General features: G+C 45.7%; 1 protein-coding gene across 1 annotated transcript in view; it reads left to right on the top strand.

The window, feature by feature from the left end:
- Positions 1-321: 321 nt before the first annotated feature.
- Positions 322-26,387, top strand: part of LOC141082669 (high affinity immunoglobulin gamma Fc receptor I-like) — a 58,184-nt gene continuing 32,118 nt past the window's right edge. Inside the window, exons 1-2 of the mRNA XM_073566618.1 lie at positions 322-364; positions 614-871. Of these exons, the coding sequence (XP_073422719.1) occupies positions 322-364; positions 614-871 (301 nt within the window). The remainder of the gene's footprint in view (positions 365-613; positions 872-26,387) is intronic.

Genomic DNA, 26,387 nt, shown 5'->3' with positions numbered 1-26,387 from the left:
ATCATCTGCAAAACTGCCACACATCAGCCTGAGAAGGATGTGTGGGGGCTTTCACAAAATGGTAGAGCCCCCGCACCACCAAACCTGCTGCACAAGCCTGGGATGAGCCAGACCACCGAACACCTCCTGTAACCCTACTCCACCAGCGCTCCATATCACACCCTACCCCCCAGGTAAGCTGAATAATTTGGATTGTAAGACGGTCTCTCATTTCACACATTAATTTTTTTCCCTATTTTTCTTCTGAAAATTTGGGGTGCGTCTATGATCCGGAGCGTCTTATAGTCCAAAAAATACGGTATACGTCATATATTGAGTAACATGATCCAGTCGCTCGATTATAAATTATTTGCTCCGTTATTTGGTAAATTTCTCAAAAGCTTTTGTATTGGATATTTTTTGGCAAATAGTACTTTGAAAGCTGAAACCCAGCGTAAAAACCTTCCAAAGTTCTTAATTTATTAATATGCCAAAGTTAGGGCAGATTGCTGCAGTCGTTTTAATGTAAATTTATAATGACTGTAAATAACTTTTTGCTTTTGTATACCTTTTTTTGCAAATATCTCGAGAATAGTGAAGTTTGTAAGATCATTTCTTATATTGAATTTTTTAGGATTTGTACTCAGACCTGCAGTGACCTTCACTCCAAACTGGAGCAAAGTATTTACTGGACAGTCCATAATCTTCAAGTGTGTCATGGAGCCTGAAGTGGAAAGTCCCATTTACTTGTGGTACAAAGACGGTATCCAATCTCAAATTGGAGAACAAAGCTTTACAATTCAGAGCACCAAACAAGATGATTCTGGAACTTATCAGTGCCGAACCCCAACTGGTGAAATAAGCAAGGGCCTTAGACTGGAAGTTAGTTTTGGTGAGCACAATACATGGCTTTAAAACATTCAGATTAAACATATAAAAAGCTAAAATCTGGTGGAACATCAACCAGAACAACTTAGAAAGTTGCAATGGGCTGTGAATGTATTCTAATGATTTGCCCCTGGGGGGCATTGCCAAAAACCGTGAAAAACGTAGTGCCTTCTTTTTTTTATATTTTCTTAATCTTTGTGCTAATTCTCTTATTTTTTAACATTGTATCCAATAAAACGGGAATGATTAACAAATTCTTAACAACCTAGAAAAAAAGGATTGAAACAACCAAAAATGAACTGAATGAACTCTCAAAGCTCTGTAACTTTGCCTCAACTACTATGGGCCATGTAAAAAAAAATTCAAGGGAAAGGAATTGGCACTCCTAGGAAAAAAGATAAAAACAGAATTTTCTTTTTTGAAATTTTTATAAAAAAAAAATTAAATGTGCAGTTATGTTAACCCTTTCATGCATTTCCAGCGTATCGCGTGCTCTCAGTCATACATATAATCCACCTTAAACTGTGACTATATTTAAAACCATGAAATAGTTAGAGTGAGACAGATATATGGAGCGCCAGGCTGACAGGTCCCAGGGCGCTGGTAAAAGTAATCCGATGCTGCTCCTGTCGGGTGCCTCTAGAGAGGATATAAATATGGGAAGCAGGGTAACCCGATCGCAGGGGAGCGCAAAGGAAAGGTAGAAACCACAGATAGCCAATCACATGTTAACCACATGTGAATCACATAATGTGCAGAATTTAGGAAACACCTTTTTCTCTAAGCATTACTATAGACTTGATGTTATTATTCTCAATATACTGTGCTATGAGTTCATTTTCTCCTTTACCTCTGATGTCTGATGAACTCCCTCTGCTGGTGAAAGGAGGTAGTGAAATTGATCTGGATGGGAAGAACCTGTCATCTGAACAGGTGGAGTGTGATTGGACATCTGGAATTTCTGAGTGGATATAAGGTAGCCGACGCCCTTCTGGGTTGCTGGTGATCCTTTCTGCTCTGAGCTCTGGCATCCAGTTTAGTTCCTGTCTACTAAAAGCTAAGTTTTTGCTCTGCTATTTTTCCATGAGATTTTGTCTGTTTCCTTAGTGTTTGTGTTCAGCCTGCCCTGGTTGGGACGGGCTGAACTCCATTTTTGTCTCTGATCAGTTGATCTCTTTGCTCTGTCTTCAGAATATACCTGAGTGCTGATACAGTGTTGTTCAGGCACACTATCTAAGAAAGTAAATAGATGTTTACAAGAGGGGAAGACTAATTTCATCATGAGTGGGTAAAAAAGTGAGGTAGTGGTGGAAGGCTTGGTGTTCGACATGTATGTGGATTAAGTGTTTATGTTAATGAAAGCTCATCTGAACAAACACTGTCTCATCCTCTACAAAGACCACTGACCACATCTGTTACTGGCAGGGCTACTCAACTCCCTTTCTTTGGCAGCCACACAGTCGTATGCCTTGTAGATGAGGCTCAGAAATGAGTATGTATTTGAGTGGATAGTAAACGTTCCATCAAGTGGCTTCTTCTCCACTTCCTCCACTTTAACATCCCACACAATACAATACTCAGAAGTGGTGAAAGCAGGTTGCGGGATGCAGTAACAGACAGGAGGCGGAGCAAGGGTTAACAAATTTAATAGTTTAAACAGGGTATCAACTCCTCGCAGGGAGATAAAAGGTTAAAGAATAGATAGAAGAACCAACAATGCAAAATAATGGTCCAGTTATTAAACTTATCGTGTCTTTTATGCTCCTTCACCGCAGATGATCCCGCAAGGATTTTTGCACCGGCAGCAGTCAGAAAAATGTCCACAGAGGGGGTTCTGTGAACAATGATACATCTTCTAGTGGCAGTGGTCGGTCTCCGGTACCTTCCAATGAGCCCCTAGTCCATGAACTTTTGCGGCCAAAACATTGTGGGCTGCAGCACCCTTGGGGTAGTACATGAGCTGACACCCAGCAAATGGCAGCAAAGGCTGCAAACGAGTGTCTGATACTCAGCCTTCTCTCCTGCATGCGTGTGCAGTAGGGTGACCGCAAAAAAATCGATGTCGGAATTTTGTCCGTCTGGACCCCACAAAACGATTCCCCTTTCCAGATATTGAGATAGCCAAAATTTGAGCTCGATCAAACGACGTTAACCCGTGCCGCTCGTCGCTCAAAGTTTGAAAAAATCCAAATTGAGGTATTTTAAGATTTAGGTATTTTGCATAGTCTATTAGACTATAAAGAATGTGACAACAACATTGCAGAAATAGCCCTGACCAAATTTTCGAACCATTTGTGGTATTTGAATGCAGAGTTGGTGGGATTATCGTTTTTTGATCCCACCATTACAGACAATGAAAAGTTGTTAATGGCTAATAAATTGCTCAGTAGCACAGATGAACCATCAGAGCACGCTAGGGTTGTAAATCCAAAAGTTAGGAAAGAAAAATTAAAAGAGGTAGGAAGTAACCGACTTTAACGACCTTCTGACAAAAGATGAAGAACAAAAGCAATATGTCCTGCAAGTTGTAAGCAAATGCCGAGCATTATATTCTGACGTTTCAAAAACTACTTTAACAAAAGCTCTAGAATAGATTAGATAACTATGTAAAATTATCAACTCATGTAGGTTAGCGTGCTCTGATGGTTCATCTGTGCTACTGAGCAATTTATTAGCCATTAACAACTTTTCATTGTCTGTAATGGTGGGATCAAAAAACGATAATCCCACCAACTCTGCATTCAAATACCACAAATGGTTCGAAAATTTGGTCAGGGCTATTTCTGCAATGTTGTTGTCACATTCTTTATAGTCTAACATACTATGCAAAATACCTAAATCTTAAAATACCTCAATTTGGATTTTTTAAAACTTTGAGCGACGAGCGGCACGGGTTAACGTCGTTTGATCGAGCTCAAATTTTGGCTCTCTCAATATCTGGAAAGGGGAATCGTTTTGTGGGGTCCAGACGAACAAGATTCTGACATTTTTTCCCCCCATATGAGATCCGGTCACCCTAGTGTGCAGTGCTCACAGTCTCCAGGTGCGCAACACCTCTCTCTCCTTCGGCTCTGATGGTCGTGACCGGAGCCGGCAACCGCAGCTTATCGTAGCGCCGGTATTCAGGATGCGGAGCACACTCCTCACACAGCTGCACGCTACTTGTTCACACCAGAAACCCTGCTGCTGTGTGCGTTTTTTGTTTTATATCGCCCCTCCTTCCTGGGTCATGGGGTTGGTCCTGTCCTTTCTCTCTTCCCTCAGCTAACATGGCAGCCTCACCAGTTCCGGATCCGGCTCGGTACAGGTACCCGCTGTCCGTTCTTCCTCCTTACAGTGGCAGCTCAGTCAGTCTTGTTTACCCCACATCAAAAATTTCCAAACACCCAACTGACTCTTGGGAACCACAGATGGGCCATTCTGCAGAGCTGTTCACATATTCTAATTCGTGGGCGTCAGAGGTCTGCTCCGAAGAGTCACAGAATCCAGAGGAGGAAAGCATCTGCATCAATGCCATAAATTTTTTCATGTTGGTTCCAGGGCCGGATAAAGTAAGGTCTAAGCAGAATCAAGACCCTCGTCACCAGTGGTAGAGGTGATCCTGATGAAACTCGGATACCAGAGGCACAAGTGGACTGTACTATGGTGTCAGGGCAGGAAGAGGAGGAGGGTGTCTCTCAAGGTGAGGGATATGAGAACACAGAGAATAACAATGAGGTTGTAGATCACACTTGGTGTGAACCCAGAGGTACACAGCTGAGTAGCTCAGCAGAGGAGGTGGCCAGCACTGGTTGCAAGTGTGCAGTTCGCAGGGGCAGCAAGAGTTGCCAAGCCTGGGCCTTTTTTGAGACTGCAGTTGGTGACCCAACACATTTTATCTGGCAAATTTGCAAAAAAAAACTCGGTAAAGGCAAAAATTGCAATAAATTGACAACTGCATGTATGAACCGGCACATGTGCGATCAACATGCCTTAGCCTAAAATGCAGGCTAGTGGGCCTCGCCAACCACTGGCCATCCCATCAACCCCATCTGCTGCTTCTTCTTCCTCCATCACCATGACAAGTGTTCTTACACAGGTCTCTGGCCACAGAAACTACACTTGTTTACCCCCTACAGTTGGGATGAGTGAGAGCCTGTCAGATGTTACAGAAGTAGACATGACTGCTGCTTTGTGTTGCCTAGCACAACACATCTTTCTCAATCCACCATAACATCTCTGCCTGCACCTCACTCACAGTCCAGCAGTTTGTCCTGTTATTCATATTCCACCCTCTCTCAGCACAACAGCCAGGTCTCGATCTCGCAGTTGTGGTCTCATAAAATAATGTTTGCTCCAACACATGGCAAAGCAAAGAGGTTGAGCTCCACCATCTCCAATCTGTTGTCTAGGGAAATGCTGCCTTTTCGACTGGTGTATACAGTCGGTTTCAGAAAGTTGATGGCTGTCGCAGTCCCCCAGTACCAGTTGCCAAGTCGCCATTACTTCTCTAAGAAATCTGTGCCTGCGCTACACTAGCATGTCGCCAACAACATCACCTGTCCCCTGAAAGTATCCATGATTGCCAGGGTGCATTTCACCGCTGACATGTGGACGACTAAACATGGGCAGGGGCGTTATATCTGAATGGGCATCTGGGTGACTCTGGTGGCCGTGAGGGCAGGCAGTCAAAAGGCTGCCCCACAAGTCTTTGAATTCCCAAGGCTTACGGGACAAACCTCTGTATTGAACAGTTCTACCACTTCTGCTTCCTCCACATCCTCTAGGGCCTCCACCAAAGCCCTCAACTTCTCCTTTAATCAGACATGCAGTCCAACAGTGCAGGTAGAATCTCCTCCACCTACATACTGCACAGCCATTGCTCACCACAGTCAGGCAGTGTTTAAATTAATATGCCATGAAGATCGCAGTAAAATAGCTTAAGAGTTGTGGACAGCTATCCAGGCCGGGTTGGAGCAATGGCTGTCTCTACTAAGCCTGGAAGCAAGGGAAGGCCATGTGTGTGATAACCTGATGGCGTCCCTATGCAGTGGCAACGTCACACACATGCTTTTCATGGCTCACGTCCTGAATCTGGTGGTAAAGCAATTTCTCCTCCACTATCCCAGCCTGGATGCGCTGCTACAGAAAGCACAGTCACTGTGTGCTCACTTCCTACAATAGCAGGTCATTGACTTGAATTGTTACAGAGGCCATTCGGCCTACCGGTTAACCTTTTGATTAGAAATGTTCTGACAAGGTGGAATTCTACTCTGCACATGTGAGGCAACAGCAGCGAGCCATGGTGCAATTCGTCTTTTGCATATCCTGGGCCCACGCAGTCCAGACGTGGTGCAAACCACGCTTGCGAAGAGGGCACAGATGAAGGACCTCTGTACCCTTCTGCACGGTTTTGAAAGGTTACATAGATGGTTAGTGCTGACGATGCCGTCATCAGCACCACTATTCCAGTCATCTGCATGCTGAAGTACTTTTTGAATAGTTGGGATGAAGAGATGGTGGTGCCAGAGGAAGAGGTGGAAGCAGAAGAGGATGTGGAAGCGATAACCATCTAAAATTTCCTGACTGTTGTTGCACAGGTGGGTGCCATGGAGGGTGGCTACAGTGATCAAGGGGGGGCTCATGGTACCAGACAAACTCTAGATGCAGGAGCCGAGTGTCATGGTCACTTGTGTCAGGACGCAGATGTTTCCGCAAGGTGGACCCATAACACACGTGACCCTGGATACACCGCCTCCAGTGGGGCGCATTTAAATAATAAAACGTGCAGGTGGATACGCCGCCTCCACCTGGCGAATTTAGGTATTACACGTTATACATACAATAATCAAATAATAAAGGGGGAACAAGGGAAACTTTAACAATGGTGGGCCCTGCGATAGGGAATGGGGACATGGAGACCTCCTAAGCTCCCCTGAGCCAGTGTCCCTGCACTCCTTACATTCCCTAAACAGGCTCCACACCTGTCGCCGCACGCGTACCTTAACGCCCTTGCTCACCCTGACCCTAAACCCTCACTAGGGAATGGGTCGGTGCGGAGACTAATCCCACCACTGCACTAATAACACACATGAGGAAAGAGACAATACAGGGGAAACACCACTTAGCTTTGCTCTGTTGCGTGCGCTCCTAGCAACAGAGCCCTCCACCTGAGTGCCTCTTCTCCTCCACCTGGATCCATCACCATAACAGGATCCTTCACCTTAGTGCAGCCTTGGAGCAGAGTCCAACACCAGTTGCAGCTGCTTAGTACCAGAGTCCCAAGGAAGTGTTCAGCTTCTGCCACGAAGTCAAGAATGCTTGAGTCCAGCTCAGCGGCCAAGTCCCACATGGTGAGTGCCACTCTCCATAGTAGCCACTCCACCAGCCCATGCAGACACTTCCCGCTGACACCATCACTGCGACTCCACCACGCCATGCGAGCCCTTCGTCCAGACACCATAGCTGCAACACGTCCCCCCTGGCTAAGCTGCGCAGGACTCCTCACCAGCTCCATCCTTCCTCCAGGCTCTCAAACTCAAAGTGAGAACAAACTCACAATATCACAGGCAGTGAGTGAACACCCTGAGCACACCTTTATAGGGTGTCACACCTGATCCATAATTAAGTGAACATTAACCTAAAGTGCGATACCATTCCCCACCACCGGGCAACTTAGAATGAACGACACCACGTGATGATTCTAATGGCCACCGGGTGCAATCACGACACACTTTGGAACCAAAGGAAAAAAAGTTCACTTAATGCATTTAATACCGCCAGATCCAACACTGGATCATGACAGTACCCCCTCCTTAATGAGGGGCCTCTGGACCCTCAAGACCACCCCTCATTAGGGAAACACCCACAGCGGGGACGCCCAGACCCTGAGTTCGCCCCACCATTCCCTGACACTTCAGGTTTATGACAAACACAGCTGATATTGGCAATATATGTTCCTTTTGGAGGCACCACTCATCTCCACAGCGCCGACCTGGGGAACGAGTTAATGTATGTGTAGGTTTGCTCAGAGCTGATCAGACTCCACAACACATTTCCACAAGATGTATTTTGGTGGCACCCATACATGCTCGTTCACACACAGGTCCGGACCTGAACGTTTATTGCACACATACATATGTCATAACTCGGTGAACTCACTCTGGACTCAACAGAGGCGTCCCCCTGTGTCACCACACTCACACCCCCACTATTCACCAAGGGACACCACCCTCCAACCCTTTCACCATGAGGACTGCGCCTCCTAGGGTTGGTTAATGGAGAGGGTAGAGATTTGTCCCTACTCCCCCCGCAGCACACCTGCTGCACACACCAGGAGGAGAAGGAGACTGGGAAATGGAGGAAATATACTCTTGCTGGTCACCTCCACACGACCAGGAGGGCGGCTTCTTCGATGGTATGAAGATTTGGCGTAAAACCCCGTGGACTCTCACACCAGTCAGTTCACCACAGGGGCGTACCCCTTCACCTCGGGGAATACCAGGCAGCTCCGTGGGGCACCATTCCTCCCACCTGCCTGGGTGTGCCCGCCTGCATGAACCAGTCCTGCTCCCCAGCAGCGACTCTAGGGGGTTTTAGTACCATAGCCGCAGGAATATGGAGGAAAATATATATACTCGCTGGTCGCCTCCACACGACCAGGAGGGGCGGCATCGAAGATTTGGCATGAGCCCCGCGGACTATTCACCAATCTGCTCACTACAGGGACGTACCCCTTCACCTCGGGGAGTACCAGGCAGCTCCGTGGGGCACCATTCCTCCCACCTGCCTGGGTACCTCCCCGTGCGAGAGCAAGTCCCGCTCCCCAGCAGCGACTCTAGGGGCTTTTGCCAGACCGCAGCCGCCATTTTTTTTTCTCTGGTTATCTGAGCAGAGGCCCCAGACCGTGATAACTGCTGCTGCTGTGGCTCTAAACACCTTGCCGCTCCCCACTCACATCAGTGAGGCCCGGCAGCAATTACTCAGCCGTCTCCACATGGCCAAAGCTCACCAGAAAAAAAAAACTGTATGGCCTGTGATAATGTCATGGTCACGTGTGTCAGGAAGCAAATGTTTCCGCAAGGTGGACCCATAACACACGTGACCCTGGATACACCGCCTCCAGTGGGGCGCATTTAAATAATAAAACGTGCAGGTGGATACGCCGCCTCCACCTGGCGAATTTAGGTATTACACGTTATACATACAATAATCAAATAATAAAGGGGGAACCTGGGAAACTTTAACAATGGTGGGCCCTGCGATAGGGAATGGGGACATGGAGACCTCCTAAGCTCCCCTGAGCCAGTGTCCCTGCACTCCTTACATTCCCTAAACAGGCTCCGCACCTGTCGCCTCACGTGTACCTTAACGCCCTTGCTCACCCTGACCCTAAACCCTCACTAGGGAATGGGTCGGTGCGGAGACTAATCCCACCACTGCACTAATAAACACACATGAGGAAAGAGACAATACAGGGGAAACACCACTTAGCTTTGCTCTGTTGCGTGCGCTCCTAGCAACAGAGCCCTCCACCTGAGTGCATCTTCTCCTCCACCTGGATCCATCACCATAACAGGATCCTTCACCTTAGTGCAGCCTTGGAGCAGAGTCCAACACCAGTTGCAGCTGCTTAGTACCAGAGTCCCAAGGAAGTGTTCAGCTTCTGCCACGAAGTCAAGCATGCTTGAGTCCAGCTCAGCAGCCAAGTCCCACATGGTGAGTGCCACTCTCCATAGTAGCCACTCCACCAGCCCATGCAGACACTTCCCGCTGACACCATCACTGCGACTCCACCACGCCATGCGAGCCCTTCGCCCAGACACCATAGCTGCAACACGTCCCCCCTGGCTAAGCTGCGCAGGACTCCTCACCAGCTCCATCCTTCCTCCAGGCTCTCAAACTCAAAGTGAGAACAAACTCACAATATCACAGGCAGTGAGTGAACACCCTGAGCACACCTTTATAGGGTGTCACACCTGATCCATAATTAAGTGAACATTAACCTAAAGTGCGATACCATTCCCCACCACCGGGCAACTTAGAATGAACGACACCACGTGATGATTCTAATGGCCACCGGGTGCAATCACGACACACTTTGGAACCAAAGGAAAAAAAGTTCACTTAATGCATTTAATACCGCCAGATCCAACACTGGATCATGACACCGAGGAACAAATGGAGGAGGATGATGTGATGGCCGGAAACAATCAGGAGATGGAAAGAATACAGTAATGATCCGCTCTCTGTTTTCCATGGTTGGTGAGAGGGGACACAGTAAACAACATTGTGTATTACCTTGCCACCAAAACACCCTGGAAAATGTACCTCATGGAAGCGCCCAACACACGAGCATTTTCTTTTTGCATATCTTCAACATGCTGCCCATATTTTTAGGTTTGGAAATGGTGCTGACTACTGGGTTGCCACTCTATTACATGCATGGTACAAGATTAAATTTAGCCAAATGCTTCCCCCTGGAAAGGGATGTGCACTTGCTGGTGTATCGAAACATGCTTGTAGACTATCTTAAGAGTGGTTCTCTTCAAGACAGCAGTGAGACACACCATGTGCATCTCAGTTCCAGACGTCCAATCCTGGGAATGTCAAAGCGTCATCGCAAAAACATTAGCAGCAGCAGTGTAATTGGCATAAGCAATTTCTGTGAGTCATTTCACACATTTTTTAGATCAGCCTGTGCAGCAGCAGAACAAAGTACAAGTCTGACACCATGTGAACAACAGGATATGATGGTGCAGTAGTATCTGGAACTCAATATCAATGCTATCAGGGAGTGTTTGGACCCTTTGGCATTTTGGTCTTCAAAAATGGAAGAGCTTGCTTTTCACGCCTTGAAGGTTTTACCATGTGCGGCAGCCAGCGTTCTCTCAGAATATATGTTCAGCACTACTGGTGGTGTCCTGACTGATCAGCGTATCCAGTTGTTCCCTGAAATTGTAGACTGCCTAACTTTCATCAACCTGAACAAGTTATGGATCTGCAATGACTTTTTTCACCCCAGTTGCAGACTTGGCAGAATAAACGATGGTGTAGTTTTTAGTGTTATGCATTGATCTCTCATTATTGCTGGCTGTGTGACCTTTGTGGTGTCTTTTGTGCCTGCTGTTGCTACTGCTGCTGATGTTGCAAACAATTTGTTGAAATGTGGAGACTGCAAATTGGGTCTCTATCTGGTGGGTTGCCTGCAGTAGAATGTGTGTCAGAGGCCTATTATACTGTTTCTTCTCTGTGGAAATTGATGTCACTTTAGTGGTGTGTGATAGTAACTTTATTAAATGTAGAGACTAAAAGATTGGTCTCCATCTATTGGGTTGCCCTTGTAAGTAGGGTTCCCAGACAGGTAGGCCTGTACTCACATTCAGTTAACTACCTGTGATACTTTCATTACATTTTTGTACCAATATTACTGTATGAAACTGATGTTTGTGCCATCTGTGTGGCTGGGAAATTAAAATAAAATTGAGTTGTTCCATGAGGTATCTTGGTTCCCAGCAAAGAAGGCTTACACCACACCCTTAGCCACCACATCTTAATTAAAACTTAAATTCCAAGCTGTAAATGCTGTTCCATACCTTGATACCTCATGCATGAGCCATGGCTGACTGCTTCTGTGCCATTATAAAATGTTCTACTGTGGATCAATTGATCGGTAAACTACTTGTACTACTATTGTTACATTTTCTATCAATAGTAGTCTATGAAACTGATGTGTGTGCCATCTGAGTGTGTCTGGTATTTAAAAAAAAAAAAGGTTGGCGGTTTTGCATGAGGTGTCAGGTCTTCAAGCTAAGAAGGCATACACTGCTCCCTTAACCACCAGTTCCTCATTGAAACTTCAATTTCAAGCTATAAATTCTGGGCCATACTCTGATACCTCATGCATGGCATATGACTGACTGCTGCTGTGTGTCAATTGATGCCACTTTTCATGTTGTCTGCCTCTAATATTAACTGTTTGGGAAATGTTTTGTGACCCCTTAAGGTGTTGTGTATATGTTTGGTTTGGCCTCCCATTGAATCTAATGGGGTTTTGGTACGTTCGTCGAACTGTTTCAGCGAATATGTAAGGTTGAAAGGTTCGCTCATCTTTATCTGTTACTGCTGTGATCTTTGTGTAAACTAGGATAGAAATGGTTCACTAGTGAAAAACCTTACTTAGCCAATTCTATATCCCTGATTAGGGAGCCCTGCAACACCAATTTCAGCACAGCCAGGGGGAATGGCCAGCATCCTGTTATGCAACTCCTTTATTTGGGAGACTGATCCCACACTGTGCAGGAGCTGTGGACGGGGATCAAACAGCAGACATATGAGTTTGCGATAATGGGTAAAATTTGGTAGCATTAAAAAAAGGAGGAAATTGAGATCATGCTAATAGGTAAAAACAAGTATTTTATTAGAAAAAAGTTTAATAAAAGTTATAGACATATAAACACCTAAACAGTGGGCAAAATAACATCAAACAGTGACAGATTAACCAGAATTGAATGAGCTGTGATAAGTAATGGATAAATGTATATACTTGTTCTCATAGAGGACAATTTGTCAGCTACCGTATTTTTCGGATTATATGACGCTCCGGATTGTAAGACACACCCCAAATTTTGAGTGGAAAAATAGGAATTTTTTTTTTTAATAAAATGGGTGGTGTGTCTTATGATCCATGTGTCTTATTGCTGACCGGGGATGGGGGCTGCAGTGAAGCGGGATCCCAGGGTCGCTGCTGGAGGAGGCAGGAGTGGGGTGATGCTGCAGGCTGGGATGAGGGGATGTTCCCATGTGCGGTGCACTAGTTCGGGTGTCTGGTGCTGCTGTGCATGTCTGGCGCTGTGGGTGTGTCTGGCGGTGCTGACCGATGCTGCTACGGGTGTCTCCCTTGCTGCTGCAGGTGTCCGGCGGTGCTGCGGGTGTCCGGTTGTGCTGCTCGGTGCTGCTGTGGGTGTTTCCGTTGCTGCGGGGACTCTGCCGACATTTTGTGAAAGGCCAGAGCCCTCACAGTTCCATGGTTTCCTGTGCGGTGGACTCCGGGAGAATGGCTGGGTGAGGCGCATGCTCAGAATGGAGAGCTTGGCACCAAGATCTCAGGAGATGAGATCTCAGCGCTGAATTCTCAAAAAAAGTGCATTTTATAAAGTGCACTGAGAAAAGTGCGTCTTATAATCCGAAAAATACGGTAATAGCCATATTGCAACCAATTTGAATGAAAGATACATATAGAACAAATGCATATACAGTCATGGCCAAAAGTATTGACACCCCTGCAATTCTGTCAGATAATATTCAGTTTCTTCCTGAAAATGATTGCAAACACAAATTCTTTGGTATTATTATCTTCATTTAATTTGTCTTAAATGAAAAAACACAAAAGAGAATGAAGAAAAAAGCAAAACATTGATCATTTCACACAAAACTCCAAAAATGGGCCGGACAAAAGTATTGGCACCCTCAGCCTAATACTTGGTTGCACAACCTTTAGCCAAAATAACTGCGACCAACCGCTTCCGGTAACCATCAATGAGTTTCTTACAATGCTCTGCTGGAATTTTAGACCATTCTTCTTTGGCAAACTACTCCAGGTCCCTGATATTTGAAGGGTGCTTTCTCCAAACTGCCATTTTTAGATCTCTCCACAGGTGTTCTATGGGACTCAGGTCTGGACTCATTGCTGGCCACCTTAGAAGTCTCCAGTGCTTTCTCTCAAACCATTTTCTAGTGCTTTTTGAAGTATGTTTTGGGTTATTGTCCTGCTGGAAGACCCATGACCTCTGAGGTAGACCCAGCTTTCTCACACTGGGCCCTAAATTATGCTGCAAAATTTGTTGGTAGTCTTCTGACTTCATAATGCCATGCACACGGTCAAGCAGTCTAGTGCCAGAGGCAGCAAAGCAACCCCAAAACGTCAGGGAACCTCCGCCATGTTTGACTGTAGGGACCGTGCACTTTTCTTTGAATGCCTCTTTTTTCTCCTGTAAACTCTATGTTGATGCTTTTGCCCTAAAAGCTCTACTTTTGTCTCATCTGACCAGAGAACATTCTTCCAAAATGTTTTAGGCTTTTTCAGGTAAGTTTTGGCAATCTCCAGCCTGGCTTTTTTATGTCTCGGGGTAAGAAGTGGAGTCTTCCTGGGTCTCCTACCATACAGTCCCTTTTCATTCAGACGCCGACGGATAGTACGGATTGACACTGTTGTACCCTTGGACTGCAGGGCAGCTTGAACTTGTTTGGATGTTAGTGGAGGTTCTTTATCCAACATCCGCACAATCTTGCGTTGAAATCTCTTGTCAATTTTTCTTTTCCGTCCACATCTAGGGAGGTTAGCCACAGTGCCATGGGCTTTAAACTTCTTGATGACACTGCGCACGGTAGACACAGGAACATTCATGTCTTTGGAGATGGACTTGTAGCCTTGAGATTGCTCATGCTTCCTCACAATTTGGTTTCTCAAGTCCTCAGACAGTTCTTTGGTCTTCTTTCTTTTCTCCATGCTCAATGTGGTACACAAAAGGACACAGGACAGAGGTTGAGTCAACTTTAATCCATGTCAACTGGCTGCAAGTGTGATTTAGTTATTGCCAACACCTGTTAGGTGCCACAGGTAAGTTACAGGTGCTGTTAATTACACAAATTAGAGAAGCATCACATGATTTTTCGAACAGTGCCAATACTTTTGTCCACCCTCTTTGTTATGTTTGGTGTGGAATTATATCCAATTTGGCTTTAGGACAATTCTTTTTGTGTTTTTTCATTTAGGACAAATTAAATGAAGATAATAATACCAAAGAATTTGTGTTTGCAATCATTTTCAGGAAGAAACTGAGTATTATCTGATAGAATTGCAGGGGTGTCAATACTTTTGGCCATGACTGTATGTCTGCAAAATTCAGTGTAAAGTGAGCTGAATTGGATGTCAAAAGCACTATGGCAGAGGGGAGATGAGTCCACATACCAATTGACTTCACTGCCTGGCTTCTCCGTTTTCTTTCCACTGACATTCCCACTATCATCATGGGTGACTTCAACATGCCTACTGATACCCTTCAGTCAACAGCCTCCCTTTCTTCATCTTTTGGACTTGCTCAGTGGTCCTCCTCAGCCACTGGCACAGACGTACATACATTAGACCTGATCTTCACCCATCTCTATCTAACTTCACAACCTCCCCTCTCCCTTTCTCTGACCACCATCTACTCACTTTCTCATCACTGTTCTCCTCACCTGTCACCCTTGTCCAGCAACATGCACACCCCCGCAGAAACCTTGCACGCCTAGACACCCACACGCTCTGACTCTATTCTTACCACTGGCATCCATATCCTCACTCCACAACACAGACAGTGCCACTGCTTTCTAAAATGCCACTCTTGCATCAGCTGTTGACACGGTCTCCCCTCTCGTTCATGGCAGAGTGCGACAAATCAATAGACAACCCTGGCACAATAACGTTACTAAAACGAGTAGCGTTGGAAGAAAACAAATTCACAAGATGATTTTACTGCACTCAAACAAGCAACATTCGCTTTCAAATCTGCCTTCACCTCTGCTAAACAGGCCTACTTCACAAAACTTGTATCTTCCCTATCCTACAATCCCAAACAATTATTCAAAACTTTTAACTCTCTCTTCTGCCCACCACTGCCCCCTCCAACCTCCCTCATCTCTGCTGAGGACTTTACCACACACTTCAAAAATAAGATCGACCAAACCAAGCAAGTCTTTATTTTTCAACCACCACAACCCCTTTGTATACCAGACCAATGCCCTTCCCCATAACCTCCCTCTCCAACATCATTGAAGGGGAGCTTAATTGTCTCCTCTCCAAATCACACCTCACCACTTGTGCACTAGACCGCATCCCATCCCACCTCCTCCCCAACCTCACCACCACACTTATCCCATCACTATCCCATCTCTTCAACCTATCACTAACTTCTGGTACCTTCCCTTCTGCTTTCAAACAAGCCACAATCACGTCTATCCTTAAAAAGCCAACCCTTTACCCCACCGCTAGGTCCAGCTATCGCTCAATATCACTGCTCCCATTCGTTTCCAAATGTCTGGAGCAGCACATCCACGCTGAACTTTCCTCCCACCTCTCATCTAACTTGCTTTTTGATAATCTACAATCTGGTTTCCGTCCCTATTATTCCACTGAGACTGCCCTAACCAAAATTACTAATGACTTACTTGCAGCCAAAGCTAAAAGACAATACTCTATACTCCTCCTTCTAGACCTGTCCTCTGCTTTCGACACAGTTGACCACTTCATCCTACTACAGATCTTCTCTTCCTTTGGTATCAAAGACCTCATCCTATCCTGGATCTCCTGATACCTTTCAAACTGCATATTTAGCGTCTCCCACTCCCACAATACCTCCTCATCCCAACCTCTCTGTTGGAGTCCCCCAAGGCTCTGTTCTAGGACCCCTACTCTTCTCAATCTATACACTTCGCCTGGCACAACTCATAAAGTTCCATGGATTCCAGTACCACCTTCATGCTGATGACGCTTAGATCTACAGTGGGTATGGAAAGTATTCAGACCCCTTTACATTTTTCACTCTGTTTTATTGCAGCCATTTGGTAAATTTAAAAAAAAGTTCATTTTTTTTCTCATTAATGTACACTCTGCACCGCATCTTGACTGAAAAAAACAGAAATGTAGAAACTTTTGCAAATTTATTAAAAAAGAATAACTGAAGTATCGCATGGTCATAAGTATTCAGACCCTTAGCTCAGACACTGATGGTTAAGTCACATTCTGTCCATTTCATTGTGATCCTCCTTGAGATGGTTCTACTCCTTCATTGAGGTGCAGCTGTGTTTAATTAAACTAATAGGACTTGATTTGTAAAAACACACATCTTCCAAGTGGAAGAATGGTAATAGAGAGAAGCAAGTTACATATGACAGTAATTAGTGATGTTGTAGCAGCACACAGGCTCACTATCCCCAATCTGGTAGCAGATTGGTGGTGCAGAGCTGCCTGAAGAACTATACAAATATGTCTGATTTGCTGCTGAATGTGCTTGCAGTGTTTGTGCGTGCTTTCAGAGTTATTGTTAGCAGCGGATTAATCAGTGTAACATCCAGAGTCAGCAACACAGAATGTAGATTTATTCATATCCAGGTTGAACAGCTTACAGCATGAAATGTGATCAGTCTGGTATCTGCTGTGGCTTGCAGCATGGGAGCATTACAACAACAAGAAGGGAAGAGAAGGAGGGGGCATCATGTCTGGTTTTTTTTCTTTTGTCACTGAACTTTGTTAACAATCTCACAATATGCACAATATATAAAACAGTACAGTAGTAGTTGTTGCAATACATACAGATCAATATGCATTATTCCAACACCCCCACTCAACAACTACTTATCCTCTTAGTCCCAGTGTGGTCCTCAATTCTTGAAACCTGGCTCATGGCAATGGCTTTGCCATAATGTCAGCTGCCATCTTATCAGTTTCACAATAGACGAACTGAATTATGCCACGATCTATCAAATCACGTAAATGATGATGTCTGACGTCAATGTGCTTGGTTCTAGCACTGATCTTTTCACTGCATGCAAGTTTAATGCATCCTTGGTTGTCCTCATAAATCACCGTCGGCTGAGTTGACGGTGTGCTAAGATCATCCATCAATTGTCTTAGCCAAATGACCTCCTGGCTTGCATAGGCTGCGGACACATACTCCGCTTCTGTAGATGACAAGGCAACAGACACTTGTTTCCTACTAGACCAGGAGATTAAACTTTCTCCAACTTTAAACAAGTATCCGCTTGTGGATTTACGATCATGCGAATCACCAGCCCAATCTGCATCTACATAGCCGGTGAGTTCTAGATCTCCCGTTGCAGACAGCTTTAAATTTACATCTTGCATTTCTTTTAAATATCGCAGAAGTCTCTTAACAGCATTCCAGTCTCTTTGGCGTGGTTCTTCCACATATCTGCAAAGGATTCCAACTGTTGTTGTGATATCCGGTCGAGTCATAGTTGATATATATAGAAGTGCCCCCGCCTGACGATATTTCTCATTGTTTGGCAACAGGTCATCTTCTCCTTCCAGCTTCAGGTAGGATGGTTCCATTGGGGTTGATATACCTTTGGCTTCTGACATTCCAAACTGATTCAGAATCAAATTAATTTTTGCACTTTGGTTTAGAAGAAAACTTCCATCTTCTTCTCTCTGGATTTGGATTCCTAGATAATATGTCACATTTCCAAGGTCTTTCGCTTCAAAATGCTGGTTCAGAATTTCAGCCATTTTTCTAATTTCTGCGTCTTCCTGATGAACTACAATCACATCGTCCACATATAAGAGAATATACATCCACTTTCCATCTGTATATTTTGTGTATAAGCATGGATCCGCTTGACCTCTTTTAAAACCTTCTTCCAACAAGACCTTATTCATCTTGGTATTCCATGCTCTTGCTGATTGCTTAAGACCATAAAGGGATTTTTGTAGTTTGCAAACAAGATTCTCTTCACCCCCTTTTACATAACCTTCAGATTCAGTCATGTATAAGTCCTCCTCAATGTCACCATTTAAAAAGGCAGTTTTTATATCGAAATGTCTGATATTCATCTTTTGTACAGCAGCTACAGCTAACAAAGCTCTGAACGTGGTCTGTTTAGCGACTGGAGCAAACATAGCATCGTAATATTCGCCATACTTTTGAGAATATCCTTTTGCCACCAACCTTGCCTTAAATCTGTGGACTTTACCTTCAGACTCATATTTGGTTTTGAAGACCCACTTGCACTTGATTGCTTTTTTGCTCTGTGGCAGCTTGGTGAGTTTCCAAGTTTGAAGTTGATGAACCGATTTGATTTCCTCATTAGCAGCATTGATCCACTTTGTTCTTTCATGGACAGGTAGTTCTTGCATTTCATCCCATGACTGCGGCTCTGATTCAGGTAGTGTCTTGACTATGTAGGATAGACGTTTAGCTGGTACGCCTCTGTTTGATCTTGAAGATCTCCTGATTTCAGATTCACCTGATTTTTCTGTTGTTCCTTCAGTGGTTGAAGAATCCAGCCAGACCTCTACATCCTCCTTGTTATTGTCTTGTAATTGTGACTTCAGCTGGACTACTGGCGTGATGTCACAAAACTTGGGGGACACAAAGTTCTCATCAATCACTACATCTCTACTTATTGTGACCTTGTTTGTTTCTGGGTGTAGAATCCTATAACTTTTCTGGGTTTCACTGTAGCCTACCAGGATCCCTTCCTTAGCGTGAGATTCCCACTTAGTTCGCCTTTCTTTGGGAACATGTACAAGCGCTTTACTTCCGAATATTCTTATATGATGTAGTTTTGGCTTTCTTCTGTTCCATTGCTCAAACGGAGTTTTCTCTGTAGCTTTACCTGGTAGTCTGTTCTGAAGATAGCAAGCTGTCATGATTGCTTCACCCCAATATGCTGTGGGCAGATTTGCATCAAACATACTTCTTCCACTTTCACAGAGTGTTCGGTTCCTTCTTTCCGCAACACCATTTTGCTCAGGATTGTACGGTACAGTGGTCTGAAATAGGATTCCATTTTTCTTTAAAATGCTCTGTGTCTCATTACTTGTGTATTCAGTCCCATTATCTGCATGTAGAATCTTTGGCATTCTCCCAAATTTATTATATACCTCAGCTAGATATACTTCAAGTTTCTCTGGAACGTCTTTCTTGCTGTGAAGCAGATGGACAACTGTATATCTTGAAAGATCATCAATAAATGTGAGAAAATATTTCTTCTTCCCAGGAGTCTGAGTGCTCATTGGACCACAGACATCTGTATGTATTAAATCTAGTGTCTGTTCTGTTCTTGTAGTACTTCTCTTAGGAAAAGCTTTTCTAGACATTTTCCCTTTGATGCAGCTAGTACATTTCATTATCTGGTTACATAGATCAATTGTAATGTCCTCAGCTAGTTGCTTTTGAACTAGCTTCCTTATTGCTTTTGGGTCTCTGTGTGCTAGGCGCCTATGTCATACATGAATGCAGTTATTGTGCCTTTCTTCCTGAGCAGTGTACACACACTCTTTGCATTTAAGCTGGTAAAGTTCATTTGTGATTTTTCCATCTGCTAGTGTGTGGCCCTCTTTTGAGATGATGCAGCTATCACGCTTAAATGTAACTTCATTTCCTTGTTTTGTGAGTTTCTTCACAGATAGTAAATTACTCTCAAGACTAGGCACATAGAGCACATCTTTTACTGGGATCTTCTTGCTTTGTGTTGGTGAGATTTGACAGTCAATATAACCATCTCCTATACCTTGTGAAGTCATGTACTGACCATTAGCCATAATCACTTTCTCTGACTTACTTTGGTTAAGCTTAGAAAAGAAGTCCCTGTTATTAGTCATGTGACTAAGTTGCTCCAGAGTCTATACACCATGTATGCTTTGATGTATTTACACTGACAGTAAATGCAGTTTCAGTATTCACAGAATCATTTTCTGCAGACACAGCACTTTTAACCCTTTGAAGACTGCTTTGCTTTTTCAGCTGATTCATTCTAGCTTTCCAGACTCTGCAGTCGGCTTTCAAATGTCCTGATTTCTTGCAAACAAAACATTCACGTGTTTCTTTTAGGTGCTTTCTGTTATCATTTAGATTTTGTGTCTGTAAAGCAGATTCTGCATCACATGTCCTGCTGTTTACACCTTCCGCTTTCCGCTTATATTCATCTATGAGCTTCCCTCTGACACACTCCAATGTAAGCTCATCTTCTGGGTGCACATCTAGTGCGGTTACAAGCGTGTCATAGTTTTCTGGAAGACCACTAAGCAGTAATGCGGCTTCATGAAAGTCCTTCAAAGCTTCCCCAATGCCTCTCAGGCATTCTACAATCTCTAGAATGCTTGTTATGTAGTCCTGCATATCCTGGCCATTCTGTAGTTTAGACTGGTACAATTTTCTCATGAGATAAAGTTTATTGCTTAAATTTATCCTCTCATGCACCTTTTGCAGCTGCTCCCACATTTCTCTTGCAGTTTCACTTTTACACACATGCACAATCTGATCATCATCTATACTGAGTGATATGGTACTTTGTGCTTTCTGATCCATCTCTATCCACTCCTGTGATACTGGGTCAGGTTTAGGCTCCTGTGTGTATTTCCACGTACCTTCTCTTATCAGCAGCAATTTCACTTTGAATTTCCAGGATGGATAATTCTGGTTAGTGAGACTTGGTACTGTAAACTTCATGGAGTTGCTGCTGCTGGTGGCCATCTTTGCTGTCTTCCTTTCTTTTCTTTTCTCTGTGCTCTGGGGATCTGGGACTCTAGGACTCTGGGCCCATAACCTGTTAGCAGCGGATTAATCAGCGTAACATCCAGAGTCAGCAACACAGAATGTAGATTTATTCATATCCAGGTTGAACAGCTTACAGCATGAAATGTGATCAGTCTGGTATCTGCTGTGGCTTGCAGCATGGGAGCATTACAACAACAAGAAGGGAAGAGAAGGAGGGGGCATCCTGTCTGCTTTTTGTTTTTGTCACTGAACTTTGTTAACAATCTCACAATATGCACAATATATAAAACAGTACAGTAGTAGTTGTTGCAATACACACAGATCAATATGCATTATTCCAACAGTTATCATTAGAGATGAGCGAATATGTTCGGATTCCCTCTTATTCGGCAAGCTATAGCACTTGCTGAATAAGCTGCAGAGGGAACCGGGCTTCCTGGATCACGCCGGGTGAACAGCTGATCGATGCCGCAGCTGCATGTGTCGTGGCTGTGTCACTGTCACAGCACATGCATGGAGACCCATTGTGTTGCACTCTCCATGCATGTGCTGTGACTGTGACACAGCCGCGACACATGCAGCTATGATGCCAATCAACTGTTCACCCGATGCAATCCAGGAAGCAGGGGTTCCCTCTGCAGCTTATTCAGTGCTATAGCTTGCCGAATAAGAGGGAACCCGACCATATTCGCTCATCTCTAGCTATCACCCTGCTGCTTGCCTGTCTGTGCTGCAGTGTCACTTCCACATCACCTCCTCATATGTGAGGTAACAACAAGGTGGAATTCCACATTGCTTATGCTGGCAGGACTGTGCTCGCAGCAGCAGGCAATAGTGGAGTTTCAGCTACAGCACGCACAAGTAGCGCTGCTAAATACCACCACACCACGAATGAGTGGGACTTCATGGGGAACTTGTGTGCCATGTGGGGTTTTCTTTGAATTCAAGCAAAAAGGAAGCACACTGTAGCGCCATAGTGACTCGCTCGACCCCAGAGGCCGTGGGGTACTCGGTACCGGGCCCGTTGATTACAATGGGAGATATCACAGTGGCAGTGACGCAGTCCGTGGCCTCAGGCAGTCAATGTAAAAGGGGAAGTGTGATGGAGATGGAGATAAAGTTGTTGAGATGATTCGTGACGCCACCTGTGGTTTCTGGTCAGTTTGACCAGCACTGCAGGGTTGCTTCTCTGGGACAGATGGTGTGGTGCAGCAATGATGTTGAAGCTCCCCACAGGTGGAGCTGTAGTCCCAGGGCAGTGTAGATGAGGTTGGCAAGTGGGGAGATGGTGTAAAGAAGTAGATGTAGCAGAGCCAGGTGTAAGGCGCAAGAATAAGTGGAGGACACAAGGGCATGTAGTTCCAAGGCTTTACTCACAGTCTGGGGCACACAGATTGCCTCTTCGGTACCGTGTCCTCCAGGTCAGGGGCTCAGCCAACTGCCAGGCAAGGTAAAGTACACCTTTCCAACACTCCTCCAACATGTGCCTTGTTTAAACGTCTCCTCACTAGCGCCTAATCTGAAGTACTTGTAGTTGCGTATTAAAATCAAATTCCTCCTTCTTGATGTTACTTAGAACTCTACTTGCATGGCAGACAGCTGTAGCCTGCTTCGGGGACTCCTTGCTATCATGTCCCGGCTCACCCACGTTGCTGTTGTGCTCCCAAGTCTTAGATGGGAATAAAGTGGTGACGACTTCAATTCCTCCGGTTTCTGCTGCAGGAACATCAGTATCCATACAACCTCGGGGACCAGACCCCGGCCATGCGCTTCAAACTTGAGGAAGGGCTCTGCTCTGACCCTAGTCCTTAGTTTAGTACGGATCGTAAGGAGAAGAAGAGAACTATCTTCCTTCTGAAGAATCAGGCTTTCTATGGCTTTTTCCTGTGCCAGCAGCTCCAGGTCACAGGAGTCTGCTGCAGCACTTCCTCACTCCATCCCTCTCAGGGGATCTTCTCTCACCAACTGACCTTTTCCTAATATTCTCCGGCTCTCTTGTGCAGTCTAAGCTCCACCCACCTCCCAGCACTCTTCATGTTCCAAGCAGGGAGCCACCAAGATTGCTCTGCTACACTACTGGTGTGCGTGTGGGATGTGAGTGTTGGAGTGTGGTCAGGTGTCTCCACCTTACCTGGAAAGTGGCGTACCACACCTCAGGAGGAGGTGTAGTAACTCTGTGGTGACTGAACCCTCAGGGGTGCCACATACCCCCCGTTAAACACAGCACGCAAGTGAAACAAAGATGTTACATAAGGAACATACAGTACATAATTTTATTTTTTTTAACAATACTGCCTGCAGTAAACATTACTTATATTGCTAATAAAACATCTTATCACAGGAGAGGTACTTTTTACTTTTAATATTACCAAAGATAACTTTGGTTTTACTACTACTATCTGAAGCGCTACCTTGGTGACAGCCACTGACTCCTGGTTCGTCACCTGAATTAAAAAATTTTTTTTATTCAAAACGTCACATTTTTATTAAAGATTACTTCTAAACTACTTTCTGCAAGACATTCATTTCTAACACTGCAGCTAAACATTGCTACCAACATTTTCAAAAGGCACATTATAAAATACTTCACAGTAAGACAGCAATAATTCTTGCAAGGGCTGGACACCACTCCCAGCTGGATTTTATTGCAGTGTCTCTGTAGCTGAAGTAGAACTCGGGTCTGAGGTAGTCCTTGTTGAAGACTGTTCATGTAAAACCAAGAGAGAGCACCTTAAGAGGCGCAAACTATTTACAAGCAAAGTTTGTGGATCACTCCAAGTTCATGATCGCTCAGTTCAATAAAATGGGTGCCAACTGGACAAACTGGGAAAACACAGAAAATGAGGGCACATCAGTGCCCATACCCTCCTGGGTAACAGTTCAGTTAGAAATGTACTTAGTGGTTTTGTCGCTTGCATGATGAAATGCGAGGATAACGAATCTCTGGTAAGAGGAAATCCATGATGCATGGTAACACCCATCATCTGCTCAAACTCCACCGCCAAGATCAGAAGACGCCGGATGGGATGCGTCTGCTCCAGCTTTGCGATGGAGAAGTGGAAGAAGTCGCTGCTGAAAAGAGCAGTCAGCTTAGCGTCTTGGAATTGAGAACACAACTCCTCCATTTGTTCCATGCGAAGTACCGGCCTGTTGCACGCGATGGACGAGAACTCAGAGGTCTCCCCAGCTGCAGGGGCAGCGGTCATACCTGATGCTTCCTGATGGTGTTCCGGCTCCGGTGCAGGCACTGGATGGCAGCCAGTGGCAGCGGTGGTTGTTGGAGCTGGCGGTGACTGGAGTGGAGCTGGTGCTGGTTCAGGGTCTGCTGAGGCCTTTGGTGGGACCTGCGAGGCCGCACCAGGTCCAGGCAGGAACACAGTCTCTACTTCATAGTCAGCTTCTGGGTCCTCAGGTAACTCCTCCTGGCAGACAGTGCCCAGCGGCGGCAGCAGCGTGGAAGTGGTGACAGGCGCTGCCGATGGCATAGCAGTGGCCACAGGTTTCACAGGTGCTGCCTGGGGGAGAACTGGTGCAGCGGCGGCAGGTACCAGTGGTGGAGGTACCGTTTCTACAGGCCCCTCCTGGGTGCGCTGCCGGTCCAAGGTCCGCAGCGCTTCCTGCTTCAGCCACAGACTGCGGTTCAGCATGGCGATTTCTTCCTCCAGCTGCTGATGGTCCATTACAGAACCAGGGCCGGAGCCTTCGACTACTGCGCCGGGGAAGGCAAGCTCCTCTTCATTGTGCTCTTCATGCCTCCGTGCTTCTTCCATCAAGGCGTCCTGGCATTCTGGCTTATCTCTAGGCTCCTTTCCCACCACAGGGCTTTGCTCCTCCTTCCTGGAGCGGTGTCTTCATCCTCTGCCTCCATACAAAGCCAGTGTACGAACCCCTCTGGGGGGTGGGCCATGTTGCTGTTGCATAAAAGTTCAGGCAGGGGAGGCCCAGGACAGTTCATGCTCTTTTCTTAGGGCCACCCATATTGTCACGCCCTTCTTCACCGCGCTGGTGGCCATTTTGAGAGTCCATTTTACAGTCTATCATTTTAGTTCTTTTGCACATTTTCAGCAATTTTAAGTCCAATAAATTTTCAGCACCTAGGACCCAGTGGTACCGGGCTTCGTCATCCTGTTCATGAAGCCAAAATTGACTCGCCCCCAGAGGCCGTGGGGTACTCGGTGCCGGGCCTGTTGATTACAGTGGGAGATGTCACAGTGGCGGTGACCCGGTCCGTGGCCTCAGGCGGTCAATGTAAAAGGGGTAGTGTGATGGGGATAAAGTTGTTGAGATGATTCGTGACACCACCTGTGGTTTCTGGTCAGTTTGACCAGCGCTGCAGGGTTGCTTCTCTGGGACAGATGGTGTGGTGCAGCAATGATGTTGAAGCTCCCCACAGTAGGAGCTGTAGTCCCAGGGCAGTGTAGATGAGGTTGGCAAGTGGGGAGATGGTGAAAAGAAGTAGATGTAGCAGAGCCGGGTGTAAGGCACAAGAATAAGTGGAGGACACAAGGGCATGTAGTTCCAAGGCTTTACTCACAGTCTGGTGCACACAGATGCCCACTTCGGTGCCGTGTCCACCAGGTCAGGGGCTCAGCCAACTCCCAGGCAAGGTAAAGTACATCTTTCCAGCACTCCTCCAACATGTGCCTTCTCTGAACGTCTCCACACTAGTGCCTAATCTGAAGTACTTGTAGTTGCATATTAAACTCAAGTTCCTCCTTCTTGATGTTACTTATGTGGCGCCCCTGAGGCTCAGTTGCCACAGAGGTACTGCACCTTCTCCTAAGGTGTAGTGCCCCACCATCCTGGTAAGTTGGGAGCTCCTTTCCGCACTCCAACACCTGCATCCCACACACAGGATAGTTCAGCACTAATCACATTGCGGCTCATGCTTAGAGGGTAGCAGAGCACCTCTGGTGATTCCTTGCTTCGTAACACAAGATGTGCTGGGAGGTGGGTGGAGTTGAGATCCATATAAAAGAGTGGGAAAGCTTAGAATTACAAGTCAGTCCCTGAGAGGGTCAGTCCCTTAGGGGGCCGTCTGACAGAAGGTCGGCGGAGTAGGAAGACACTCAGTAAGGAGTGAGGATCCCTGGAAGAAGGGATGAAGGAAGGAGTGCTGCAGCTGCCTCAGTGACCTGAGCCAGCTGGCACGGGAAAGTAAGAAAGGTGGAGAGACGTAGACCTGTAACCTAAGCATCCATATGAAAGAGAGACAAGTACGGAACGAAGGAGTAAGAGATCAGAGAGGAGGAGTGGGTTGGA

Source organism: Dendrobates tinctorius, unplaced genomic scaffold (assembly GCF_039654945.1).
Source record: "Dendrobates tinctorius isolate UK_male_01 unplaced genomic scaffold, ASM3965494v1 ptg000019l, whole genome shotgun sequence".
Lineage (NCBI taxonomy): Eukaryota > Metazoa > Chordata > Amphibia > Anura > Dendrobatidae > Dendrobates > Dendrobates tinctorius.
The sequence above is the reverse complement of the archived record's forward strand: the minus strand, read 5'-3'. Positions and strand labels throughout refer to the sequence as shown.